The sequence below is a fragment of the Macrosteles quadrilineatus genome, unplaced genomic scaffold (genome assembly GCF_028750875.1).
Source record: "Macrosteles quadrilineatus isolate MER2022 unplaced genomic scaffold, UCM_ALF_1.0 Scaffold_5__1_contigs__length_97177068, whole genome shotgun sequence".
Lineage (NCBI taxonomy): Eukaryota > Metazoa > Arthropoda > Insecta > Hemiptera > Cicadellidae > Macrosteles > Macrosteles quadrilineatus.
Window position 1 is genome coordinate 41760717 of NW_026542598.1, and position 27898 is coordinate 41788614.

General features: G+C 34.0%; 1 protein-coding gene across 6 annotated transcripts in view; it reads left to right on the forward strand.

Annotated features, from left to right (window-relative positions):
- Positions 1–27898, forward strand: part of LOC128994798 (potassium voltage-gated channel protein Shaker) — a 598708-nt gene that overhangs the window by 211532 nt on the left and 359278 nt on the right. The window contains exon 1 of one of the 6 annotated variants that reach the window (XM_054419583.1): positions 6122–6232. The exons of the other annotated variants lie outside the window; for them this stretch is intronic. Coding sequence (XP_054275558.1) covers positions 6195–6232 — 38 coding nt within the window. The 5' untranslated portion in view covers positions 6122–6194. Of the gene's footprint in view, positions 1–6121; positions 6233–27898 lie in introns of those variants that run through there. 6 annotated transcript variants of the gene reach the window in all.

Consider the following 27898-nt stretch of genomic DNA (forward strand, 5'->3'; position numbering starts at 1 on the left):
TAGTGCTGCACCCTGTTGGTAAATCTTATAACCTTTTAATGCTTTTGTATATCATAGAACCAATTTTTTTAGTTGAAACAGCTGACTAAATTCTTTAATTCCCTTTAATTATGAATACTCATAAGGTTAACATGGGGAACTACAGAGCCACTGGGGCGGAGCCTGAAACGATTTTGTAGATAAGAATATGCCTATATGTTAATCGGGAATGTGAGCTATCATCATTCCAAATTTCAGCCCAATCCGTCCAGTGGTTTATGCGTGATTGAACTTCAAACAAACAAACGCCCAAACTTTCACATTTATAATATTATTAGGATTAATCAGTTCTAATATTACTCCATTATACTAATAGTCTTCCATTTGTTTACAGGTGAGTATAAAGCCCAAATGGCTGGTGTGCAATGAAGACTTACTTCAATGTGGTAAAGTAAAAATCTAGAAAAAAAATAATCTTTACTCAGCTGGTGAAAAAGATAACTAGCTCAATATCATAATTTATTCTAGAGGCTCAAATTAGTTTGTAACCGTAAATGATGTATTTTAGGCTTAAATGTGTACATACAGTTGACAAAACATTTAAAACAATGGTCAATAATATATTATTTCCTTTCTAGAGTTCATCGTCATATTTTTTCATACAAAATTGTATTATATTTTTCCAATCCAAGATGAAAGAATTTTTGTAACCGCAATTCAAAAGGATAAATATGATTACAACTAATTGGTATATCTTTGAATTGAAATTAAAAACTATCGCCTCTACGATTAATTCCGTTCATTCAATCTTGCACTAGGACACTAAGCATTATGTGTTAAGGCGCAGTACTGCAATATGCTAGCAGTAGTAGATTTGCATAGTTTACGAATGAAGGCGCATGCATTTTGTTATGGAGCTAAAAGGTGTTTCAAATGATACTTCTTTTTGACATATTATACAGTAAGTTTAATAATTAATAATAATTTAGCACGGTTTTTATCATTGACTAGCAGAATAACCGTCCTTCGTACGAGGTTGGCATATAAGTATAAAATGCTTATTGCAGTTATACTCAAGCTTTGCGTTTGCAATGAGGGAGGTTAGAGTTTGATAAATTTGCTTCTTTAAATTTACAGTAGTCTATAGTATTACACATCTACCATAGCCATAATGTTCTGCCACTTCACCTAAACAATTGAGAAAAATAAATTATCAAAAAATTTCAAAATATCACAAATTATTCATGAAATTAAAAACATAAAGATAACTGTAAACAATCCTACTTTGACAGTTAGTTCTCATTGCGTATCTCAAAAGTTTTTTGTTGCTGTTTAATTCTAACTAGTGTACATGTTGCTCGAATTCGAGCAATTGCAAAGTATTACAGAAGTTATTTCAAAACGAATAACAGTCATATTTGCAATGAGTTTAAAAAGTCAACTCAAAGATTACCGGTGTATGTATAACTCAGACCATGTTTATCTTAGTTATTGCTAACCTCAAGCAATCCGTCCGGTTTTCTCCTTCTCAAAATGCCTCGCTGTACAGGCAACACAGGTCATTGATAGAGGGCCAATTGACAACGAAAAGTCGTTTTGGGGTAGTGTTAGGGCGCATTTGTAGCCTAATAGTTGAGATTGTCCAGGGTCAGGTGCTGACTGTGATGAGTTAAGTCTATTACGCGCCCCTGTTCTGTAGCTGCGGTCGTTATCACTATTACGCCTCCTGTCTATGTTTCGTTGTAGTCGCGTCGGAGGCATTTAAAAGATAAAAAAAAAAACAAAAAATAAACAAATTATTGCTACACAAAACAACGATAAATGTACAAATTTTAGTTACCATCATGCTAACACGATTCGTCATAGCGACACAAAACAACGATAAATACACAAATTTAAGATACAACCATACTAACACGATCCGTCTTGGAGGATATGTTTACACAAACTCAAATAGTAAAAAAATGTACTCAATGCGTTTCATTGAATTGAATAATAAATAACAGCAATTAAATTATACAGCTGATCAAAATGTAAACAATTATGTTCTTCATAAGGATAACATGGGAACTTTCAAAGCCACTGGGGCAGAGTCCAGGGGACTTTTAAAAAAAATGTAAGGCCAGTTTGCAAATCTACGCGACACGATCTTTCCAATGAGACGTCAATGGATAAAAACGGTTAAGAAATGGCGGAGGAGTTCAACCGACAAAGTTTCATGTAGCGTATTAATTATATAGATTAGCTGTTTTCATAAATGCAAAAATATAGTGCTGCATCCTGTTGGTAAATCTTATAACTTTTTAATGCTTTTTGCATATCATAGAACCGACTCTTTAAGTCGAAACAGCTGACTAAATTCTTTAAATCCCTTTATACTCATAAAGTTAACATGGGGAATTACAGAGCCACTGGGGTGGACCCCGAAAGGTTTTTCGAGATAAGAATATGCCTATATTTTAATCGGGAATGTGAGCTATCATCGTGCAAAATTTCAGCCCAATCCGTCTAGTAGTTAATGCGTGATTGAGCTTCAAACAAACAAACAAACAAACACACAAACATTCACATTTATAATATTAGTATGCTAACAAAATACCACTTGATAGTTTTTAAATAGCGTATTCTGTTAGTAAAAGTAAATTTTTACTCAAACACATAGCACACAGAATTTGAAAAGTATATTTTTAGTCACTTTTTAGTAGTAGTTGAACGATATCAACTTATTACATGCATTAATGTAGAGCTACATTAAATCCATAAAATGTAATAGTTACATTATTTGTCTATATATTAATAGGCAAGCATGTTTCTTTAAAATCTTATTTTCTCAGCTCGTGTGCATCGCAGGGAAAATCTGCGCATACTGTTGAAAATATATTTACCTGTAGATGTGAAGAACCCCTTTATAAATTAAAATAGGCTAAAAATAAGCACAAAAATGAGTTTAAAATTACACAGCATTAACATGGGCCTTATTGGTTACCATGCTGGTGACGAAATAATAACCAAATATAGACAGAAAATCAAAACAAATAAAAGAAATTACAATCAAACACTTTATTTATACAGCGTGGGGTGAAAATAGAGAAGTAAGTAAATTAGGCCTACATATGTTTGATTGAGGTTTCGACCACTGGACGACCTCTAGTTAAATTTAATTTGCTACATATGTTTCTAGGTATATTTTCCGACTGTTTAAAAAAAATTAGATTAAATCAAATCCATAAAAGAAAGTATTTTCCTCAATTTTTGGGTATTTTTGCGTTCAATATTTTACTAAGAAATTCTGATATACAGTTCAAAAATCCTAAATGTAATCAATATTGTAAATCTTGAAATTAGAAACACAGAATGTTTCTTTTCATCCCGATTTTCAGGTTCTCTATCTTCCCGTTATATTTTAGTTTCTGCTATCTCCGCTAGGTGGTAGGGGAGTCTCTTTTACTGGCAGCCGTATGCGGAACGTTCCAAAGCCGAGGATGTCCGATGTTGGCCGAGTAGACACGAACCTCGTTGTCGAATCAATAGGTTGGAGGGTAGTAACAAAGGCACAGCATTGCAGGGGTGTGTGAGGCTAGGTCAGTTCGCTGATGCATTGCCAGTGCTGTAGTGGTCGTGCGTCACTACCCACACTGCTCATCTGCAAGTGATAAGGAAAACTCGTTGCCCATTATTTTAATAATTTTGCTGGGTGTATGGATTCATTTTCCCGTCGGAAGGTTGCCAGTTTGATCATGAGACAAGTCAAAAGTGATCGAAACTGGAAATTCCCAAACCTTCACGATTTTTTCGATTTTCTATGCTGTTTCGTTTTGGATTACAGTAATAGATTATCCTGGCTAAAACACCGACTGATATTCAGTAAACAGATATTGCCTCATTTATTTGAAATGTATTACACACATGTAGGAGCTAGCTTTACAGTGGATTAATGAAAACTAGAGGTCGTCCATTGGTCAAAAACTCGGCCAAAAATTATGTAATGTCCAGACTTTTCTATTTTTACCCCACGCTGTAAATACAACCTGTGATTGGAATTTCTTCCATATTTAATTTTTTGTTGTTGTTGTTATTACTTCACCAGCATGGCAACCCATAAGGCCGTGAATTTTTTAGATTTTAAAACCATTTTTGTGCTTAGTTTTGAGCCTATTTTAATTTATAAAGGGATTCTGAACCTCTACAGGAAAATATTGCTCTAACAGTATGCGTAGATTTCCCTGCGATGCACACGAGCTGAGAAACAAGGTTTTAAATAAACACGCTTGCCTATTAATATATAGATAATTCAGTTAAAATTGCCATAAATAAGTATCAGTACAGCAAAGTTATGGCTAGGAAATATTTTTTGTTTACTTCGATATTTAGCATACTGTCGAGATTTTGGTAAGAGGTTGAGATATAATATAAGTGGACCTGTGCCCAAATTGTGTAGCTTAATTCTTATTCCAATACTTATTCCCGAGGAAAAGTGAATCGAGTGCAATACCTATTAAATTTGTTGATTCCCGATCTGCACAAGAGTGATTTATATAACCCAATTAGGTCACAGTTTTCAAAAAGTAGCCTATTAGAAAGGTTTGGCTTCAGTACTTAGATTTATAGGTCCTAAGTATTGTTGGGAATTAGTATTTTCTAACTCTTTTCGGAATATAAGAGGTGCGTTGGCACATAGTAAATTACGTACTTGGTAGTAAAATGTAACACTGACCTTGACCTAACTGGGAGATCATTAATACACAGTTACTACTCGGTGTTGGGGGGTTTGGTATTGTCGTGCGTTGGCTGAGGTCCAGGGACAGTCTCACAACTAATTATACAAGTTTTATCAAGGAGCCACAGTTTCTCAGGTCAATTGTTTAAAAATCCTGTATTGATTTTGATCATAAGTAGGCAACTGAAAATTTTGTATAATCAAAGGTTCACACCTAAAATATTGTATAACCTCCAAATATTCTTAGGTCTTGATGTGGTAACACTGTGATTTGTATTACTTCAGGCTCCAACATGGCTTAACTATTTTGTTAGCCTTAACTTAGTTTTATTACTTCATAGTGTCTCTGAACATTGATAATCCTTGCTTGACCACAACATTAATTCATTTTACAGCCGTTAGGAAATATGGATGGATTTGGATAATCGCAAATTGTAAATATCTTAATGATGAACCACACGTTAGACGATTGTAAACTGTAATGTTATGTTTTTTTTTAATTGTACTGATAAACCTTTAGTGGCAGTGACCAGGATCCGAACCCACGACATCGCTGCCTTGGGCCCGAAGTCCGTGACGCTACCAACTGAGCCACCGACTTGCCAATGTTTATGCCTTATCTTATTATTTCATGCAGGAACTGACAAAAATATATAAAATAGAGAACTTCCACGTCAACACCCATGCTATGTTCCCTTTTCGATCTAGGTTAGAACAGTTGAGGTTAGGTTAGGTAATAGTACATGATAGAACCTGTCTTCTGACTCTCCATCTACCAGGGGACTTTCCAATGGTTTCCCTTGTAAAATCCAGGTAGACAGAGGGTCAGGAGACAGGTTCCATCATACAGACCATAGTTTAGGCTCGGTTAGGTCATGTTAGGCTGCAACACCTTCATTTGTATAGAGCAAATTTCAAGAGCACTCTTCTTGGAAAGTCCAGTGAGTTGTTACGATTAACCTGAATGATAAGTGGGTCTTTGCAAGAAGAGAACCAGTGTTGAAATATTCTCTTTTCGAGTTGGAACAAGTCATGTTAGGTTAGGTATGATTTTTAACCTGTCTTCCGTCCCTTCATTTACTAGGGGATTTTCCAAACATTTTTCTGGCCAGATCTAGGTAGACGGAGGTTTTAGAAGACAGCTACCATCAAACCGACCATAGGGTCGGTTAGCTTAGGTTGCAGCATATGCATTGGGCACATTTTAAGTACCCTCTTCTTGAAGGACCCTTCAGTTGGTACGATAAACCAAACATCATAGGTACATTCCCCACTGTTGTGAATGTACCCCATACATTACCCAAACCAGACACTACGTATTGTCCTGTCTAGAATGGCTGTCCTCGCCACTATTTCGGCGACCTAGGCGCTGTGGCTCTCGCGACGGCGTCTCTAATTTTAACTGTTAGTGGCCACGGTGGTGCCGCGGTGTGTGGCTGGTGTTGTGCAGTGTATTGTGTTGTGAGTGTGTGTTGGTGAGTTAGCGGACATGTAGGCCATGTCATACGTCACCTACAGTGGCCTCAACCAGAGAAGGTATATTAATTTTAGAAGCTACTTATGCCAAAGAACACTCGTTGGGCAATGTTTATTGTTACTCCAGTTGTGGAACATTTATCATTCGCGCGATTATTTAGTCCATTTCTTATCATAGTACGAAAATTTAACCAAAATGTACTTAAGGTAATTTAAATGGCCATTCATTCACATGTAATTCAAATCAATTCTTACATTAAAAGTCTTTTGGCTAGACGTAGACAAATGTTGACTTAAATAATGTTTTCAACAATACAAAACTAACTCAAGCAAACGTACCCATTTGGACACCCATTGCGTAAAACACGTGGTTGGAAATACCACGTGTATTGGATCAACCGGATATAGTTTTGATTTCATTGAGTGATGGGCTTGTGAGTAATCCTCCTTCTTGAAAGTACCCATAACAAAGTTGGCTGAAAAATCCTCTTTTTCATCCTCGGAGACGTTCAGGGCACTCGACATGCTAATGGCCCCAACTGGTTCACACTTGGGAATAGTTTTCGTACAACTCACGAGTCCTTAGGTAGATCTACTTTTACCAACACCTTTCCCGTATCTGAATACTGTTGTTGGATATGAGGCTTATCTTTCTATTATCCTTGTCACCTTTAAGGACGCCTTCATTGTTCTTGAACTTATTATTTTTATCACTATTACTTTCCATGTTGACGGGTTCTGTACATTTGTATCACTAGTAGTTGTTATACATTCATAATATGCCCAGCTGTCTTTGATCATTGGGCTTACAATTGTCCAGACTAATGAAACAGCTGATCTTAGTCAGTAACAAAGCTACACAATGCATCACACCCCATTTTACAGTCATCCTTAACATATATTTTGGTTAATATGTGTGGCGTCCCTATCTCAAATGAATATGAATATTAATATAGATTTTTTCAGAATGTTTGTCTAATGCAACAGGAGGTTTCCGTTGAATTATTTTTATTTTTTTTTATCACAACTACCTGACATATCCGTATAACAATGTCAGTGGCAGTGTGCCTGAAAGCCATCTGGGCCAGGGTAAAAACATGCGTCTAATGTTTGTTGTTTTAAAACTAACCGTTGGCCCCTCGTCTTGAGGCAACAGCTGGACACTTGGTCCGCACAAGTTCAAGGCGATGCATGTTTGTCGGATAAAATAACTGGATTTAGTAAGTTTTGGATGTGACAACAATAACATCGTGTAGCTTTCCAAATAGGGACACATCCTAGTTTTAATCCTAGTTAAAACTCAACTTCTAGTCATTATAAATTATTGTGTGATGATCTGGATACATTTAAGGACAATTTCGGTATAAGTAACTCTGACAAGATGGTGGCTGTAGTCATATGATATTTCTAGATCAGTTACAGTAATGCTTGGAGTTATCCCAGCGATCGCGTTTGATTTTCACCATTGTAATGAATCCTAATGATAAATAATTGTTTTTGAAGTTGTTTCTTCGTAGGATTGAAATATAAATATCGAGTAACGCACACTTTTGGCACAGAGAACTTACAAAGTATTTTTTCACTACTGAATATCCAATAAAGTATGAAACACGGCCAAAGATTGATGAGAGCGTGTGAGTCAGTACATAAAACCGGCGAACCCCTGGCACAATACCAATCTGTCCACGACTCCGTGGAGAATACATCCAAAACAAACGCCTCATTAATAAAACACCTACTAAAACGGTCCGGGAAATATGTACCGGGGAATACTAGCTGTAAACTTCGAAACTAGACACAAAGTAAATATGTGTAGCTTGTCAGGCTGGGTGAGCCTACATGGTTATGATAAGATATATCAAACATTAAGCCATTCGAAGGGACCAATGAGAGGAAATTGGTCATTTTATTAGGTTCCAAAACTGAGATTCCGAGGCAAAATGAGCCCAGTACAATACAGATTTACCGTTTAAAGTTTATGTTTGTGAATAGAGCTACTAATTAACAATATTCGTTGATTTTAGCGAATTAAGCTATTACCGTATGATTTATCTATGGATTTATCTATGGTAGTACTCATGGTAAGACCTGGACACGGGACCGATTTTTTTTCGTTTTGAGGTCCCTAGAGACCAAAAACACCATCCGTTCAAATTCATATATATATATATATATATACACGGCCGCGCCCGGGAAGCCAGTCACATAAAATATACACTGGAAGTCAGTCAGTTGCACCCCCCAATATATTTCAAGACTATGATATATATATAATATATGTTGGTAAATATCTTCAACCTAGACATATCTGAACGTATATATCTCTTTTTTTCTTAAAAATACTAAAATATAATTACGTAAAAAATGCTATGCTAATGCAGTCACCACCGCATTTGCATGGGAAAGCCAGTCACGTAAAATTTGTGCTGCTAAGCCAGTCACTATATATTTTACCGCATACCACTGGAATCCAGTCACTGAAAATCCACCCGGGTATCCCGTCACTTCAGTCACTTTCACCCCTGCCCTTCTACTTTGTGATATTTATTTGTTCTACAAGCTTGAAAATCCGCACCTCAAACAAATGGATTATGCTTCAGGCATTGAGCACTCTCATAACCCATCTTTCGCACTTAATTTTAATTAGTTGTCTTCCAGATTAATTAACAATTAACTTACTATTCTACAGATTAAATACCTAAATGTCAATGTAATCTTTGGTCGTCTTAATAGTCGTCCTGGCAACTGTGGATACAAATATGTACCGTACTAATTCGCAAGCGTAAGGTGGGAAGTTATTGCTTTATAGTCGCATAATTAGGCCTATTGTTGAGTCCTTGGAGGCAAGCGGCCATCTTGGATGATTTCAAAAAGCTGCAAAATTTATCGTCCAAAAATATTTTTCAAACACCAAAGTGTTTATAATTTAAATAGCTAGTATACTGTGGGATTAGAAATGTTCTTTGTAGTTTTGAATTATTCTCCAAGGGAGTCCATAAAATAAGTTAACGGTCACGGTCATCTTGGACAAAGGCCAACTAATACGAAAACAATATCCTGTGTTGCGCGGGCCGTAGCACACAAATAGTTTTCCCGCCTCAAACAATCAAAGGCGTGTGGAACAAGGCAAAATTCTTGTCTCTTTTGTGGCGAGAGGTAGGGGCGAGCCTAACGGGTTCCATTGATGGGCTACCCGGCTACCGACCGACCTGGGGTAGCGACTAGCGAGCCAGTGGATGGTTAAAGGTTCTGCCGGTTATTTCCATCTTATTACTGGTTCTCGAGCTTTTTGAGCTCGTTGTACAGTGAAATATTACTTCCCTATTTTATATAGCCACAATCAAAGCGATTTTTACAAGAAAGAATGAAGATATAGACTCAGTTAAATCATGTTCCTTGATTGTTTACCCTTTTGTAAGAGCCAATAATCAATCAACTTATATTTCTTTATTTTTCGATTTATTATCTATATCAATTCAAGAGGTAGCCCTGTACCTGGTTAACAAATATACCGATTACATTTAACGTGTTTTCTTTGAGTTACGCCCCATGGGATTCCAAAGTTTCACAATGTTTACATTTTTGAAGAATGTAGATAACAGAATGTTTAACGAAGTCAGCTTTAAATGCTGTCAATAAAGTTCTTTGATTTTGCGGTCCAAAAGGTAGAAACGATTCGATTTGTGAAACTTTTAACTTTTGCTACGGGCCTGTTAATTGGAGATTGTGACATTCTTAATTTAAGGAAGTAAACGTATTAACATGACGTGTTTGGAGTGGGATTTGAAATATGTGACGTGTATCAAACTTTTTCTCTTCAAAATCCTCTCCGATGTAAAACACAGGTACGGCAGCTAGGTTTATTAGAATTCAAAAGTTTTTTAATTGTCCTCCAATGTTTAGAAATTATTTTTCGATCAAGTTGTTTAATGAATAAATAATTGTTTTGCCAAATTATGTTTCAAAAACAGGAACTAAAAATAGATCAGGAAATAGATATTTTAGTTCAGAAAACAAAGCCAATCAAATGGGCCTACGTACTTTTTAAATAAAAACACTGGTCAGATGGTTTTTAACTTTGCTGTTTATTTACTTCAATAAATTTCTAATAAAAATCACCACAGGTACTAATCTATATAAATAAAATTAGAGTTTTGTCTGTACATTGCTCAGAATCATCAACTTTTAGATTATTTTTACGTTTTAAACATTCAAGAATCCGAAAAAAGTTTCATCTCAATTCCGTTATTATCTGAATCATCAATTATTATCTCAATTCCGTTGTTGTCTATCTTCCGTCTGTCACGGTCCAAAGGCCATTTTACGCGGCCTTCTCCTGAAAACGAGAGTACCTATCAAGATCCTCGAATCATTTTAATGTATTCACTGGATTGGCGAAAGTGTCTTTAGCTATTAAAATATGGCCTCGCTACTTTGTAAAAAAAACTTACGGACGTTTAAAACCCAATTTTGTGCGATTTTTGTCAAGTTTTCTCACAAAATTTATCACATAATCATCATATGAAATAGCGAACAGCTGTTCGGATCAAGATTATTTTTCTCTAGCTGTCACTGATATGTTTAAATTGAATATTGTTTACAAATACCGCAATCATTTCAGATCAAGTTTCAAAAGCAAATCCAAACCAAGTTGGATTAAAACCGTTTTTCCTTACATAACGGATTAAATTAATCGCAAGTGCAATAATGTGTAGGGTAACCGTAAATGAAAATAGAGCTTCTTTGTGTATAGAATTTCTATCGAGTTTTGGGTTTATAACCGGGGAAAAGACTTTGACTCAGTGTTCTATATGCCTGGGAAACTTACATTTTTTACATAAGCGTTACCAATAGCTTACATATAAGGTTTCAACTCGTTGACGGCACTTCAATGGTGGTTGTGTAAAGTGTTTAGAGAAAACTGCAGTGGGTGATTGTAACAGAGGTTTACGGATTATGCTCAAATCGTATTTCTAATGTGTCTTCTCAACGCTATGTGCTGCTCGCTGGACCATACGTCCAACAGACCAATTATCCATCTCTTGGGTTCGTATGCTTAAACAATTATTCATAAGTTGGTAGCGCATATAACTCAGTGTTCCGTACGGACAGGCCAAGAGCACCTTTGATAGTGAAATTTCCAACCTGAATGTTTAATGGCGAGGTTGAGGTATAGTATTTTAACTATATATCGTTTGGTTAGTTAGGTAAGGTTAACCTAACCTAACTGACCAAACGATATATGGAATTAAACAATCGAATAATCAATATTACTAATTTAGTTGTTTGTGCCAACAGATATGGAAGTGTACCCCTCATAGATCTATTACGCATTTTTTTTTACTTGAAACTGTCAGATACTGTATTTGTTTGTATATAATAGTTTGGCTAGCATATCTGAAAATATGCAAACCAATAGTTTTTCTTTATTTAGGAAGGTTTCAACTGACCACTAGAGGATCCCCGTGCGTAGAACGGGCACACAGCTAGTAATTAATATTTAATTAATACATCTTATCTTACTAATATTATAAATGTGAAAGTTTGTGTGTTTGTTTGTTTGTTTGAAGTTCAATCACGCATTAACTACTGGCACAGAAGATATACTGTTTTTAATTTATAAATAATTTGTCATATTGTGCGAATCTTGGTGATTTGAATTTGGTGATTTGCTTTTTTCTGCTGTTTAGGTGCAGTTGTAGAACATTGTTATGGATATGGTAGATGTTTTATACTATATTATACCGTAAATTAAAGAAACGACACGACGAGTGTCGTTGTCAATAATATCGTCTGATTCTGACTGATGTCAGATGTTACACTGAATCGGTCACAGGGATAATAATTAGTTGTAACCTACCACTAGCTTACCTAACTAAGTTTGAGTGTTGCTATTTGCAGTGTGGGATGATTGCACTGGACAGTTTAGCTATCTATTTCAGAAAAATAAAGTTTAAAATAAATCAAATTCTAGGATCTGTTCTTAAGTTGTGGCCGTTTTGAGATGGATGCTTTCAGAGTTCAGTTTAGCCTAGCCTGAACAACTGGATTAGTAGCTTGACTTAGTGGTTCATCCATGTTTAGTTTATAAACACTAATCAATGCCTAATCTAGATTATAGGTACCTTATTCTACTCTGTTTTAAAACTAATATACATAGGCATAAGCTTTAATTTTTGTATTAAATACTGTACTGGGTGCATCATTAAGGTAACTCCGTTAGGTTGCTTTTTATAAATAAATAATTTCATAAATCACTGATACCCTATATCATCTAAGTGTGCTCAGTACATAATGACACTCTCTCAAAAAAGTACTAATCCTAACCCAAAAAAATATAGAGAGGTAGCTTTAGGCCTACAGAGGATGAGTGTTTATATTTATATCACTTATATTTATATGTCTGTGGTTAGGTTTTGGTTATGTTTGCCTTAAGATGGCTATAAGCTTAGGACTAGATATCAAATAAACTCCCAATTAACTTATAGTGCAGCCTAGCCCTAATTTGTCAGTGTCAATGAAATAGTGCAATATCAAGGACAACCAAACTGGATATACAACCATGTTTATACCTAAGGTTCCTTTTTGGTACTCACCAACAAGGATCAACCGTAATTATTTTCAGTCAGAAAGTGTCCTGAGTTTCCAGAAAATTGTAACTTATTACATTTTAAAAATTGAGGGTAAATTAAACGTTTCGGTTCTGGTTTTGGAGCGAGTCCAAGTTCTTGCAGTGACTAATACTTCAAAGGAAGGAAGGTGGGAAGATTTTCATACTACTAATAGCCTTCTTTGAATTCAGCGTGAAAAATACTGGGTAATTTCTATAGTTTCGGCCATTTAGGGGAACCAAACAAATTTTTAAAAACTCTTCTATCTCATCATTTCAGTAAACTATGATATTATTATTTGAATAGAAGTTAAATGTCAAGAAAAAAAAATACCGCAAATTATTATTTTTGGGATAGCATTACATTGACCAAGGAATACTCTCAAAGTGTAAAGTTTCCCGAACAAAGCTCGGTCCCCAGCTACTTGTCAAACAACGCAAATGTACGTTATTTCATAAAATTTGTACCTGAGAAATGTAAAAATGGAAAATGCATTTCTTGTAAGTGTAAGCAAATCTTAAAATGATAGGATTTGTAATGATACGATCTTAATACGAGCAATTCAGTATTCTTATTCAAAACACCAAACACCCGCCACTGGATCAAAATATGCCCGCACGGCGCAATCCGGCACGGTGGGAAGCCCCTCTCGTACAATTTAAATTACGTACATAAGCCAAAAATAAAAAAATATGATTTAGAACATTTCACTTTTTGTATACAGAATCCACTGTTTTTAAACTAACCTGACCAAAAAATAAAATAAAGTAGTAGCCGACAAAAAAAGTTCCGTGGAAATTTGCTATGTCACGTTTCATAAAACATTAAAAATAATCGACTTTATTTGAATATTTAAAATGAAAAGTACCGGGGGACCGAGCCGTGGCTCAGTATGTATATTTCGATTGTAAAAGCAATATAAAGGAAACTCGTGTTTTCTTTATAACTAATTTCGGCTTTTATTGTTTAAGTTTCAGTGGAATTTCAATTTACTATGATGTAACTTTAAATGGACAATGCAACACATTACTTTATTTTAATCTTACACATTTCTGTTATTGTAAATAAATCATAGAAATTTAAAAAAAATAAAATTAGTATTTTTTTAAATACGTTCTCAATGAATGAATTAATATGCGATCACAGGTTAATACAGTAGCAATCAACTACACAGCATTAAAACAGCACAGTGTATGTAAGGGGCGTGATTTATTTCTTGGTACTAAATTAAGTCATTCTTCAAGTACAAGTAAAACTTCAGCATGGGCATACTCTCTAACGTACTATCATATGATGTATTAGCTGAAGGCAGATAAGTCCGATTCAAGCTTATATTGCTTACTATAAAGATTGTTGTAATACAATTAACTTTAACTAGTGGTCGTCCAGTGGTCGAAAACTCGACCAAAAATATGTAATGTACAGGTTTCAAATGATTTAGGCCTAAAACTTTTTTTCCCCGTGTGAGTAACTAAGGACTTCTGGATAATTTAAATATGATATTTATATGTTTCTTACTCAGGAACAATGCCGTTCCGGGACACTATATAAATGGACGTTAACGTGATTATAAATTTGCATTTTACATAGTCAAAATACAATAGGTATTGCGCAACCGTGATATGTGAAGTCATTAACCTTGGTTTACTAATAAAAACTACACCTTATGCTTACTCAAACAAAACAAAACTTGCTTACTGTACAGCAATAAATCACGTAAAGAACAAAACAAAATGAAAATGTAGACTAGAAGACTACTGATACCGTAGTCATCCTAGGCTACTACTACATGATGTTTCAGAACAGAAGTATGGGGATAAAAATATTAAATAACTCATAAAACACCATAAAATCATAGTACTGTACTTAAGTCTTTCTGGTAATAATAACAATGATAAAAATAAGATAAAGATAAAACTGACACCTCTTATTATTTCTCTTTGTTCTATTCTTTCTTTGGTTTCTCTACATCCACAAGTTGTCATGGTTACTAATCACCCAACGACCCAACCACAAAATATTGTAGTGTTGTGACAGCAGACAGAAGCAGACGATTGTTAGTATGTCAGTGTCAGTGCAAGATTGTCAGTGTGTAGGTGCGAGCGTATAGGTTGACCTTGACGATACTGATCGATATTTCTCCGTTTTGCTTCCATCTTATTTTTGTTAAATGATCTGTAATATTTCAATAATTGGGAACCTACTGCACATAAAAATTACCGTAAATAGTTAAATATATCGTTCATATCGAAATATTAGACTGAAAAACACAGTTAATAAAACATTTTCTTGGGATTTGTGAGGTTATATAATATATAGGCATCATGATGATGCGACTCCAGTTAAGCGAGGTTCTACTGTATTTGCAAGTTAAAGTTACAAATAGAAAACCCATTATGGTTTGTATTCAATGACCGATGTATTATACAAAATAAATTATAACTTATTTTGTTATTAATCAGCAGCATTTATTACAGCTTGCAGCACTTATTGGCATATATAAATATCCCAGTTACTATTAGTAAAAAAAAATAAAACACAAAATTGTGTGGCCATTCAATTTTTATAAACACAGTGTTAAACATTTGACTCTGCAGAATACGGGATGGTAAAGAGTGTTTGGTTTCAAGAAAATAAAATAAAAAATAGTTCAACCTGCTTTACTATTTATTTTGAAAAATAATAGATAGGAAACCATAAGGATAGGTATGGGATTGAACTGAAATAATTGCAGGAAAACTTAAATCGTAAAGTCCACAATCTGTACATTGTTAGAGAGCGAGAGAGAGGGAGAGAGAGAGAGAGAGAGAGAGAGAGAGAGAGATTTGATAAGGAATCTGAAAAGTAAACAAATAATCGTTTCTGGCGTTCGTTATATTGTACCCCCCTCCCCCCCCGTATTTGCACTCGTGACCACTTTTTGTTGCTTCCTTATCATTCATCTGTCCCAAAATATAATTCCTGTAATAGTTTGTTTGTAAAATTGAAATTATTATAAAAATATTTTATCTTTCGAGTGTAGTTTCATGGTTATTCTTATCAGATAGAATAATATCGTTGTCATATGTAATAGTTACTCCTTCGCGTTACGCAATTGCGTAAAAAACAGTTCCAGTATCTCGGACAAGATTCACGTATATTTCTCGAGATAAAGAAAATCCGCATAGTTCCCGGTCCGTGGAAACACTGTAAATACTAGGATAAAAAATATTGTATAAAGGAGAAGTTGACTAAAATTTCAACTGAAGGTAAAAAAAATCAAAATAACTTAAAATATGAGATGATGAACGGGTAGGATCAAGATTCAACCAATTATAATTAATTAATATTCGACGATCCTTATTAGAGGTGCATCATATTTATTTGGAGTATGAACATGTTTAAACATTAACACGTAGTTAATCACTATCCCAACACAAATAGTAACAAGGAGTAAACGAAGGTTACAGACCGCTGGGTTTTACCGCTACAAAGTAGGGTAGGGTGCCGTACTGGCTACACTACTCCACGATAGAACACACGATGAGACAGTCTCCGCATTGGTATTGCAGTTACGCTTATCGACACAGGCAGCAGCACCAGTTTGCTGTTTTCATACGTATAAAGTGCACGGGAAGCCATACCTGACTGGCTTATGGGAGAGCTGACTGGCTTTCGGGCGGGTGACTGCCACACCGAGTAAATTACCAGCGCACTGACTGCCAAACCGGGTGGGCACAAAAGTATATATATATATATATATATATATATATATATTTATATATATATTTATATATATATATATTTTTTTAATTTAGATGTTCACGTAATAGGGCTGCTGATATATTAAATATTTAAGTGAATAAGTACAACTGAGCACCCTGAATATTATATTTTATAAAAAGAAGTGACATGTTTCGGACATTAGTCCATTTTCAAACTTCAAAATATACTAAACACTTAACTGTTGTTTATATTGTTTGTTTGTAAATAAATATAATTTATATATACAGATGATTTGTAGAACTAGACAGGATTTGGAAAAACATTTTTGTTACTGATTATTTAATTTTAAAATTTGGTCAAAGATTGGGTTTCTTGAAGGAATTTGGCTATTTAAAATATGATTTGGATTTTTTAGATTTTCTTCGTATATGAAATATTCTTCAGTTGAATCCATTCGATTTCCTTTGTTTAAGACTTTTAGAATTTTCATGTTGTTTTTTAAATTTGTGTAATTGTGGTTGGTCGATAAAAGGTGTTCAGCAAAGTTTGATTTCATGGATGTTCTGTTGTTACTCTTAAGAGCTTGAATGTGCTCTTTGAATCTAGATTTAAAAGAGCGTCCTGTCTGACCAATGTAGAAGTGTTCACAATCAGTGCAGTTAATTTTGTAAATGCCAGATTTGTCATAGATGTCTTGATGTTCTTTATTTGTATTAATGTTATTTGTTATCATATTGAAAGCGTTATTTTTTGTTTTATAGCCAATTTTGTATTCAGAATTTTGAAAAGTTTTTCTTGTAGTCCTGTTAAGAGTTGTATTGAATGGGATACTAATGAATTTCTCTTTCTTCTTTCTTTCTTTGTTGTGTTTTTGATTTTGATTTTTCTTTCTTTTGATGTTTCTAATCATATTGTAGATAATGTTTTGCTTATATCCATTCCTTGATGCTAAGTATTTAATTTTGTTTAATTCTATCTCGTAATTTTTCTTTGTCATTGGAATGTTCAAAAGACGATTTAGCATGGATCTGAGAGCAGATAGTTTGTATTTCCAAGGATGGTTAGAATTTGATGGTATCATTAGGTCTGATTGAGTTGGTTTTCTGTAAATTTTGAAATTGTGTTTGTTTATGTTTTTTGAAATAGTTAGGTCAAGATAGTTTATTTCATTATCGTTAATTTCTTGGGTAAATTTTATTTTCTTGGACAATGTGTTCAAATATTTTAAAAAATCTTTACTTTCCTCTTCATTTCCTTCAAAAAGGCAAATGACATCATCCACATATCTGTACCAATATTTGATTTTTGAGTGGTATGGATTTAAATCATTGTTAATTTTGTTTTCCTCCAAATTATGTATGTAAATATCAGCTATCAAACCAGATAAAGGGGATCCCATTGCCAAGCCTTCTCTCTGTTGGAAGAATTTTTGATCAAACGTAAAATAATTTTGGTTTAGACATGTTTCTGTCAGTTTTGTGATTTCTTTAATTTCTTGTTCAGAAAGGATGTTGCTCTTTTCTAAATCATGTTTTAATATCTTCAAAGTTTCTTTTGGGGGAATGTTGGTATACATGTCCTTGATATCAAAAGATATAAATTTTGAATGTGTTGGTATTTCTTGATTTTTTATTTTGCTAACAAGTTCAATGTTGTTTTTTATGCTGTAGTTTGTATCCCAATTAAGACTGTTTTTAATTTTATTATTTAAGTATCTACAAAGTTTGTATGTGGGTGCTGATCTAAAATTTACAATAGGTCTTATTGGTATATCAATTTTGTGTGTTTTAGGGAGTCCTTTCAACATTGGAGCTTTAGGATTTATTATTTTCAAATCAGATTTTTCTTGGTTTGAGAGATGTTTGCTTTGTGATATTACTTTGTTAGTAGCTTTTGAGAATTCTTGTGTTGGATCTTTTGTTAGTAGGGAAAAATTGTTACTATCAATGAAAGTTTGTACCTTTTCTTTATAATCAGAATTTTTTATTATGACTGTTGTATTTCCTTTGTCTGCTTTAACTAGAGAGGAATCGTTATCTTTCAATTTTGTGCAAATGGAATTAATTATTTTCATTTCTTTGTTTGTGTTATTGATTAATTTAGTATTTATTACCTTTGTGTTGTTTTTGTTCAATTCGTGGATAAAGTTGTATTTTATCGGTTCTTGGTCTTGTTTGTCAATGTCTTTGAGATTTGCATTAATTTGTATAAGGTCTTCTTTTATCGTTGAGTTATTGAAATCAAGGTTAATATTGTACTTTAAAGATTTGTCTAGGATTTCCGTTTCTTCTGTTGAAAATGTTATGTTAGTAAGGTTTTTGATTCTTGGGTAGAATTCATGTGATTCTTCGTTTTCTTCATTAGGTAATAAAGGTGTTTGTTTGTATAGTAATTGGTTAATCTTCTTATTATGTATACATCTTTTCTTTAATATTTTAGGTTCTATCCATTTATTAATGTAAATATTGATTTCTTCCAATGATTCGGGGTGGTATTCTGTTTGTATTTTGTTTATAAGGTTTGATTTTGAATTTTGGATTTCATTTAGTCTTGTATACAAGTTTTTAATTTCTTCTTTGATCCAGATTTTCTTAGCAGTATTCAAAGTTTTCATAAACAAAGGAAATCGAATGGATTCAACTGAAGAATATTTCATATACGAAGAAAATCTAAAAAATCCAAATCATATTTTAAATAGCCAAATTCCTTCAAGAAACCCAATCTTTGACCAAATTTTAAAATTAAATAATCAGTAACAAAAATGTTTTTCCAAATCCTGTCTAGTTCTACAAATCATCTGTATATATAAATTATATTTATTTACAAACAAACAATATAAACAACAGTTAAGTGTTTAGTATATTTTGAAGTTTGAAAATGGACTAATGTCCGAAACATGTCACTTCTTTTTATAAAATATAATATTCAGGGTGCTCAGTTGTACTTATTCACTTAAATATTTAATATATATATATATATATATATATATATATATATATATATATACAGGGTGAGTTTTAATTGTCCCCCCCCCAACTTTTTTCTACATTTTTTCAAATATCAATCCCAGACCACTTCCAAACATTGTTGGGTAGTAAGTACTTCATTTTGACAAGGTGGTCATTTCCGGCCGCCATCTTGGATCCGCCATATTGGATGCAACATTTTTTTTTCAAATGTAAAGGTGGGGTTGTGACCCATTATTTCGAACTACATTTTTACCCTGATTACAATGCCGCAAACCGTTTTTAAAAATCTTGATTCATTCTAAAGTTACGAGGGCTTTTTAAAGCTTTATTTTTAGCCCATTTTAACATTGTGCATTTACAAACTAAGACCATAATCCCAAAATAGTGCTAGATAATGATAAGTATACTTTTTTGTTAAAAATGTCAATATTTCAAAATCAAAAAATGAAAATAAAAAACGGATTATGGAATTAAGTTCAGCTTAAAAAAGTAGTTCGAAATGATGGGTCACAACACCCCCTTCATATTTAAAATAATATATCACATTTCAAAATGGCGGATCCAAGATGGCGGCCGAAAAAAATACATCAGTCATAATCAAGTGAAAATAGGTGGACAATTACTGGTAGTGTATACTTATCATTATCTAGCACTATTTGGGATTATGGTCTTAGTTTGTAAATGCACAATGTTAAAATGGGCTAAAAATAAAGCTTTAAAAAGCCCTCGTAACTTTAGAATGAATCAAGATTTTTAAAAACGGTTTGCGGCATTGTAATCAGGGTAAAAATGTAGTTCGAAATAATGGGTCACAACCCCACCTTTACATTTGAAAAAAAAATGTTGCATCCAATATGGCGGATCCAAGATGGCGGCCGGAAATGACCACCTTGTCAAAATGAAGTACTTACTACCCAACAATGTTTGGAAGTGGTCTGGGATTGATATTTGAAAAAATGTAGAAAAAAGTTGGGGGGGGGGACAATTAAAACTCACCCTGTATATGTGTGTGTGTGTGTGTCCGTTAGCACGATAACTCGAGCGAAAATGATCCGATTTTGATGAAATTTGGTACAAACGTGTATACCTACGTTTATTCGAACGAGTTCGCGATCCAGCATGATCGGACCATGGGAACGGGGGTTTACGGGGGGTTTTATGGGGTAAAAATAGGTTTTTCCCATTTTTGACCCAAAAAACATAAAATTTAGCAATTTCTTTCCAAACCATTTTGTAGAGCTTAAAAAAAAACAAATAATTTAGTATATTCAAGCGTTATTATGCGCCTAATGGTTACGGAGAAAATTAAAAAAAATTGTAAATTTAAAATTCCCAATGTTATTCTTATGGAGAATAAGTAAACTGTTGTAGTTAGCTTGTTTATGAACATATTTTGATCAAATTTGGAAAACGTTTTTATTTCTTACTAACTATTAACATTTTACAAAAAATACAGTTTTACCCTCCCTGATGCAGCAAACCTAAGTACTTGTTAAACTAATTCTATTTAAACCGGGAATAAATGTTATATTTTTAAGTAGACATTTCAGTGTAAATCAAATCAGTCAAATGGAAATTCGCTTAGTCTGCAGGTTTGCTGCGGCGGGGGTATTATATCTACACTATAACGAGTGATTTACCTCAACCAGGTCAGATCTTTCAAAAAGCAGCAAATTTAAAACACATAAAGCATATAAATGATGTCTTTCAAACACTAAACAACACGGTTTAGGTTAGGTTGAATCCAAGCATTGGACGAAATGGAAAACACTGCAACAGCTGATCATAGTCATAGTATTTTTAAGTGTTGCCAACGTATTTCCAAGCGTACACGGATTACGTGCATAATAGAAGCATGCTGTTTTGTGTTGTTTGATTGGAATACTGGTGTGCGACAAAGTATAAAACTGTGCGACAAAGTAAAAAGTGTGTGGCAAAGTAATTAAATGCAGCAATGAGCAGCTTTCTGTACTTGTGCAAGGATGCCCACTTTGTCGGGTGACTGTAGGACAAAAAAAACATTTCAACCTGAAAATAAAACTTAGCGGTAGTCTTAAAACAGCCTGACATTTCTAATAATTGAAGTATCAATATCAAATCTGAAATTGTGACAGGGATTTTTGTCCTACATTACCAAAATTTGTAAATATAATTGAAAAAAAAAAACTTCTGATCATCCACTAAGACTGACACTGTTAAGGACTAAAGCAGAATCTACATAATATTTTCGTCTATTACTCGAAAAGCCATTTTATACCAAAAGTTCCTCCACGTGTGATGATGATTAAAATTGTAAAGCATTGTAGCATCACCTGTTGTATTGTATTGTTCTTCACCAGCCAATCGCACAGCAGGGCCTCCTAGCCTGGGCGTCTGCCAGCGATCATTGCCAAATTGTTTATTTACGATCAAACAATTACAATCACTATCATTTCGTCGACGATAGTTCGAACAAAATACTACGATTTGATTTTTCCTCAACATTCTACTTACTGATGTATAATATTTTCGAGAAGACCTCCTAATATTTTCTGTCTGTGTCCCAAAATACAACAGGTTGTATTTGTCGTATTCAGTGCATGATGGGAGGTAGCCAACATACAATAGGTTGTAGCCTTGGCTAAAAGACATTGGCGAACGCCAACTCTGTTACAATGTGCACGAAGTAGAAAATGTATTTATTTAAAGAATGTGTTTAAAAATTTTAGAATACACAGTTGCCATTGTGGATGATTGCGAAAAGTTTTAAAAGTTTTACATTTTAAAAACATTTTAAACCCTAAAGTAGAACAGCACTTACACGCAGTGACACATTTAGTAAATGCATTGACCAATTTATAAAACAGTATGTAAGTTATGAGGAAAGCTAATCGGTGAATAAAACACTTTCCTGTACACTGTAATTGGTCATTACTGGTATATAACCTGGAGATCATCCGTCAATGACAGTGGGTCTCTTTCATCCATAGCTATTTATACGGGTGGTCTCCTTCCAAGAGACTGACTGGATGGCTACAATGTGGTTTACCTGTAAAAATTCGCGCGATCGTTACATTTTGGTGGGCAAGGAGCTCACTGAAGATTACCTAGTACTTGGGTCCCTCATCAGCTTTGGACAGGTTAGGTGTTTCAACAGGTGTATGCAGGTCAATTCACAGGCCCATCACAGTAAAAAATTCTTTAATAGATTTTTTAAATTGAGCTATTTACATTCATCCTACGCAGTTCCGTCAGTCACTCTGCCGGCGTAAGTAAGTCAATTTCAAATTTTCGATATATTTAGATTGTTGGAACGCCTGACGGGCATGTTTGAGGTTAAAAGCAGTTTTTTTGTTATTTATATGATTGTCTTTATATTAAAAGTACTGTTTGTAACAATAATTAAATGGACTCTGAAAATTTGATGGAATACTGTGTTTTAATAAAATAAATTAGGCTATAACATCACTGTAGATTCAGTGACGGAAGGCTGGCTGAAACCAACTGACGGACAGTTGACTGAGGAATTTATTTATTTATTACCAACGGATTTCACCAATTTACAATGAGAATTACAATATAGTGAGTTACTCATCATGACTAAATACTAAAACTAAGTAACAATGCAAAACTGATGAACAATACAATAAGGGATAAATGCAAAATCTAAGACAGTGAAAAAAAAAAACTACTTATACCTAGGAGTAACAAGAAATAAATAATACAAGACATACAGTAATTGAATAAATAGTAAATGTTTAAGTCTAAGAAATATGTACATAACAGAGACAAGTGAGACTAACCTAGGAAAAAAAAAAATATAATTTATAATTGGAAAGAATAAATATAATACTGTGGTAACAAGACAAAACAATATAGGAGAGCAGTAAATGTGATGGACTTGTGATAGAGTTAGGAACGATGATAATAAATAAAACATTGAAATAGGATACCTAATAATACATGGACATTTAATATTGATACAAGGTGTAATTTGCTAGAACTTTGTGCTTGAAGGATTCAAACAATCCACTAAGTGTTTTCAGTGGAATTGCGGATTCAGCTGAGACTGAACTGTGACTGGACTGATGTGTGTGAATCAACCTTTACTATGCGAGGGGTTATCGGGTTAAATTCATTGTACACCAAAATTGAACTTTGTAATTGTCCTAGGAAGCAAAGCTTAAGTCCAGCACTGGCTTTAACAGACTAGGAATAGGGGATGTGACATAATCACTCAGATCAAATCCATTGGTGATTGGTGGGATTTGAACCCGGGACCTCAGGGAACGAAGTCCCGTGCTCTACCACTAGACCAGCTCGCTCTCCATCATCGGCAGACTTACACTCTCTATTTGAGCCCACACCCTATCTACAGTTTACATCACGCTAGGCCTAGAGGTCTGCGGCACTATTACTTAGATAAAATGCAATGGTAATTCGCTGGATTTGAGCCCGGGACCTCAGGAACGAAGTCCTGCGGTATATTACAATACCAGCTACACAATTAACGTAGCATTTGAGAAGTGGGTGTATACGCTTATTTTTGTTACTTCGATAGTTTAACGTTGTCAGTCATGTTATGCTACAACAGTATGATTTATTTCCTGAAGGTATAGTAATATTACACTGTGACTACAGGTGATACATGGTGCTGGTGAAAAGTATTAAATACTTTGGTGTGAATGGGGTGGTTTCGATACATGGCATACAAACATTTAGGAGGTCAGGAACCCCTTAAGCGTGTTTACGATTATTTCGTTCAAAATTATAGATACATGCGCAGATATTAAATGATAAACAATGGATATAAAGTTAAATACCACTATTAAATCAAAGTATTAGTAATGGTATGTAAGACTCACGTGTTAAATATAGTTAGAGCCAGCTCATACTCTTGATACAAGAGAAGTACAAAATGAATACATTATCCTAGTCCAGGGGACTTTGAAGTTAGGCTATATACAACCTTATTACGGATAAATAAGTAGTTTTTTTCTAGGAATTGTTCATGGTTTGTTTTCCTTACTGTTTGTGGGCATAAAGGTTGGGTGACAGTTACAACTAACGCCGCGCCACGTCGGTTCCTTCCCCCCTATTTTTACTCAAACAATACGCTGGGCGACTTGCTATTTCTGTCCACACACGCGAAATAGCAACATATACATCACATTTCTGATGCTCCTTTCGGACCACTAAAATGCTACACTTAACTACGTCTTTCACGGAGTCATAAATTATTCGGCTTTCTCGACACCACGTGAAACTCAATCAAAACCTTGTTTGGTAAAAATAAAATGACTAGGCCTATAGCATAATTTTTCACTACCTAGAAAGGTGTTGGTTTTATGAGTAATGCATAGTTATACATATTTTTTGAGGGTTAGTAGCCTAATTACTGTTTTACTATACGATCAGATCTTGTTTAAGGTACATTATTCAAGATTTTTAGACCCTTTAATGCCACTGTAATTTTAGCTATGGTATGGGGAGATTCATGACATGCAAAAAAGATTTTCCTTAGGCAAAAGAAGGTGCTAAGACTCCTTGACAACCTGAGGTATTTAAAGCAAGCCAATCATGTAAAGCAAGTTTTCGAAAGATTAAAATCCTAACTATACATCTGTGTAAACGCGCATTTATTTATTTAACACTCATTTTCTCCTCAAAAACGCTTATCATGATCACCTCACTAGATTTAAACATAACCTTGTTACCCCATGTATCGTCATGTTTAACACAAACTTGCTCTTTACAATAAACTCCCATTAGCTATAAGAAATTCACTATTTAATAAAATAAAAAAAAATAAAAAAAAACTGTAACTCATTTTCTAAAGGACTAATCCTACTACTCTGTAGCGGACTACATGACCCCCCCCCCCCTATCCTGTAGACCTATGTATGACCTGTATGTAGATCTGATGTAACATATTCAATTTTTTCACTGTTCTTATTTTGTTTTATTTGTCTCAACTCTATGTTTCTTTACCGTGTACATTTCTTGACTTGTTCTATTGCATTATCTGTATGCTTAAAGTAATAAAATCATTGTGTGACCTTTCTCTTGTATATTGTCTAAAATATTAGTTTATGCTAAATACTATTTTCACCCTAGTAGATATTAATAAAGATTTTTTTTCTTTTTCAGGTAAGTTTTTTGCAATCGAGAGGAAAAATTATGACTAAGTGAGTTTATAAAGATTTGTCATACCCACAGCTATTGTTGGAATTTACTACAACTAGTGGAATAGGTTAGGTTAGGTGGCTAAGGTTAGGTAAGGTTAGGAATAGGTGGCTTGGTTAGGTTATAGGTTAGGAGTAGGTGGCTAGGTTAGGTTGGGTTAGGGTTTTCTTACCCTATACTAAACTTTATACTAACCTAACCTAACCAAAATTTAATTCACAACCACTAACTTCTTTTGCTCTAATCTATTGCTCTAAAAAACCTAGTGGCATTGAATTCGGAAAAGGTAATTTTTTCAGCCGCTTAACATTTAATTGACGATATTCAACTATGCAAAAAGTAGCAAATTATACGATAAATACACTTGTTATAGTGAAAACTTGAATTTCAGGTTCTTGTGTTAGTGTATAACATAGCCTAAGATGTTTAAATTAATCACCCTAATGATTATTGGTTAACATAGCCTAAGTTGTTTAAATTAATCACCCTAATGATTATTGGTTATACGCATTTTTACTGATTTATACAACTATATAACTATCAAATACAATGCATCCACCAGAAGAAAAATAAATATGTGTTCTATCAGCAAATTGACACATACTTTCTCCCATTAGCTTGTCAACAACCTTTATGACCTTATGGTAAGCGATGAGAGTAACTAACTGATATTGAATAGGGCAAATCACAAAAGTTGCATAAACTTTTGAACCGTAATTTTTACAGCAATGGGTGCGCTATTCTGTTAAGAATTGTTAGGACAATCACATACTAATTTCAATCAAACCCGGTCTTATTCAAAACATTCATTTTCTCTTATTTTATGGGGCTTTTTAATGGGAAAATAACATAATTTACAATCACTTTTGTTCCGTAATTTTTACAGCAATGGGAGTTTTACCATTTTGTTCGGAATGCAACGGGCTACAATATACAACAGTTTTATCAAAATAGTTCGGGCCATTTTCCGTTATTCTATTTAATGGAAAAATCCACATGAAAAAATAAAAATTTCAAAACAAAATAAAAAAAAAACTCCAGGAGTTACTATCAATAAGTATCTACATACCAAATTTCATCAAAATCGGACCACCGGTGTGGTCTGTAGCTCTGTACACATCCACACATACAAACACAGACATAACTTCGAAATCGACTTTTTTGTGTCCAGGGGGACCCGAAACTGGTATATCCACTCAAAACTCAAACTCGAAAATGTTGACGGAAACAATACTTTTTTCATATACCATGTATGTGGGGAGAAGGTAAATCAATAATTAATTGTTTATTTATTTTAATTGACTAATTACAGTAATTTATACAGCTTGATCCAAATTTACATAACTTCAATTAATCACATCAATCAGACTATTTGCAATAGAATTTAACAAACTGCGAGTTTTGCTTCTTCAATTTCCTAACTTCCGAACAAAGTAATTGAATGCAAATATAACTGAAACATCTCGGCAGCATTGTCTGTCAGACAGTTTAATGGGGAAAAATTCGAATCATTCATTCCAAAGAATAACTTGGTCTTTTAAATAGGCCTAGAGTTATAAGTCTAGCATATTCAAAATGCATATTCATGCCGTAAGAGTGTAATGGGAAAATTTCAAACGATTCAGAAGAATAATTTGGCCTTTTAAAATTTAAATAGGTCTAGTGTTATAAGTCTATAATATTTTCAAAATGCATATTTTATGCCATAAATATACGAAATCATACCAGACTATCCTATACCATAATAATCTATACTGTACATCGTATGGAATTAATTATCACTAGAGGGTTTATTGTATGATTAGACTAAACAGGAATATATTGAATAGTAACTCAATTGTACTTAAGATATCCCAAGCTATTTTAATGTTGTTATATAATGCTAACTAGCTGTGTACCCGTTCTACGCACGGGGATCTTATAATATTCAGTTGAAACCTTCTTATATAACGAACAGCAGTTGGTTTGCATATTTTAAGATATGCTGGCCAAACTATTATACATAGCTTCATTTTATGTTGTTTTTTGTTGTTCCGGATCGGTATGACAATCAATAAAAGGTTAAATTACCTCTGTGTCTGCCGGTCGATCCTATAACGGTAGGCTTACTTTTATTTTTACTATCTGATCTCGTTTGCATGGCTCAATCACGTCCTGGTTGAAGTTCGTTCGCTACGCTCACTCACCTGTATGTTGGAGCTCGTTCGCTGCGCTCACTTTCCTTCAGGTTAGCTCGTTCGCTACGCTCACTTGCCTTCAGGTTAGCTCGTTCGCTA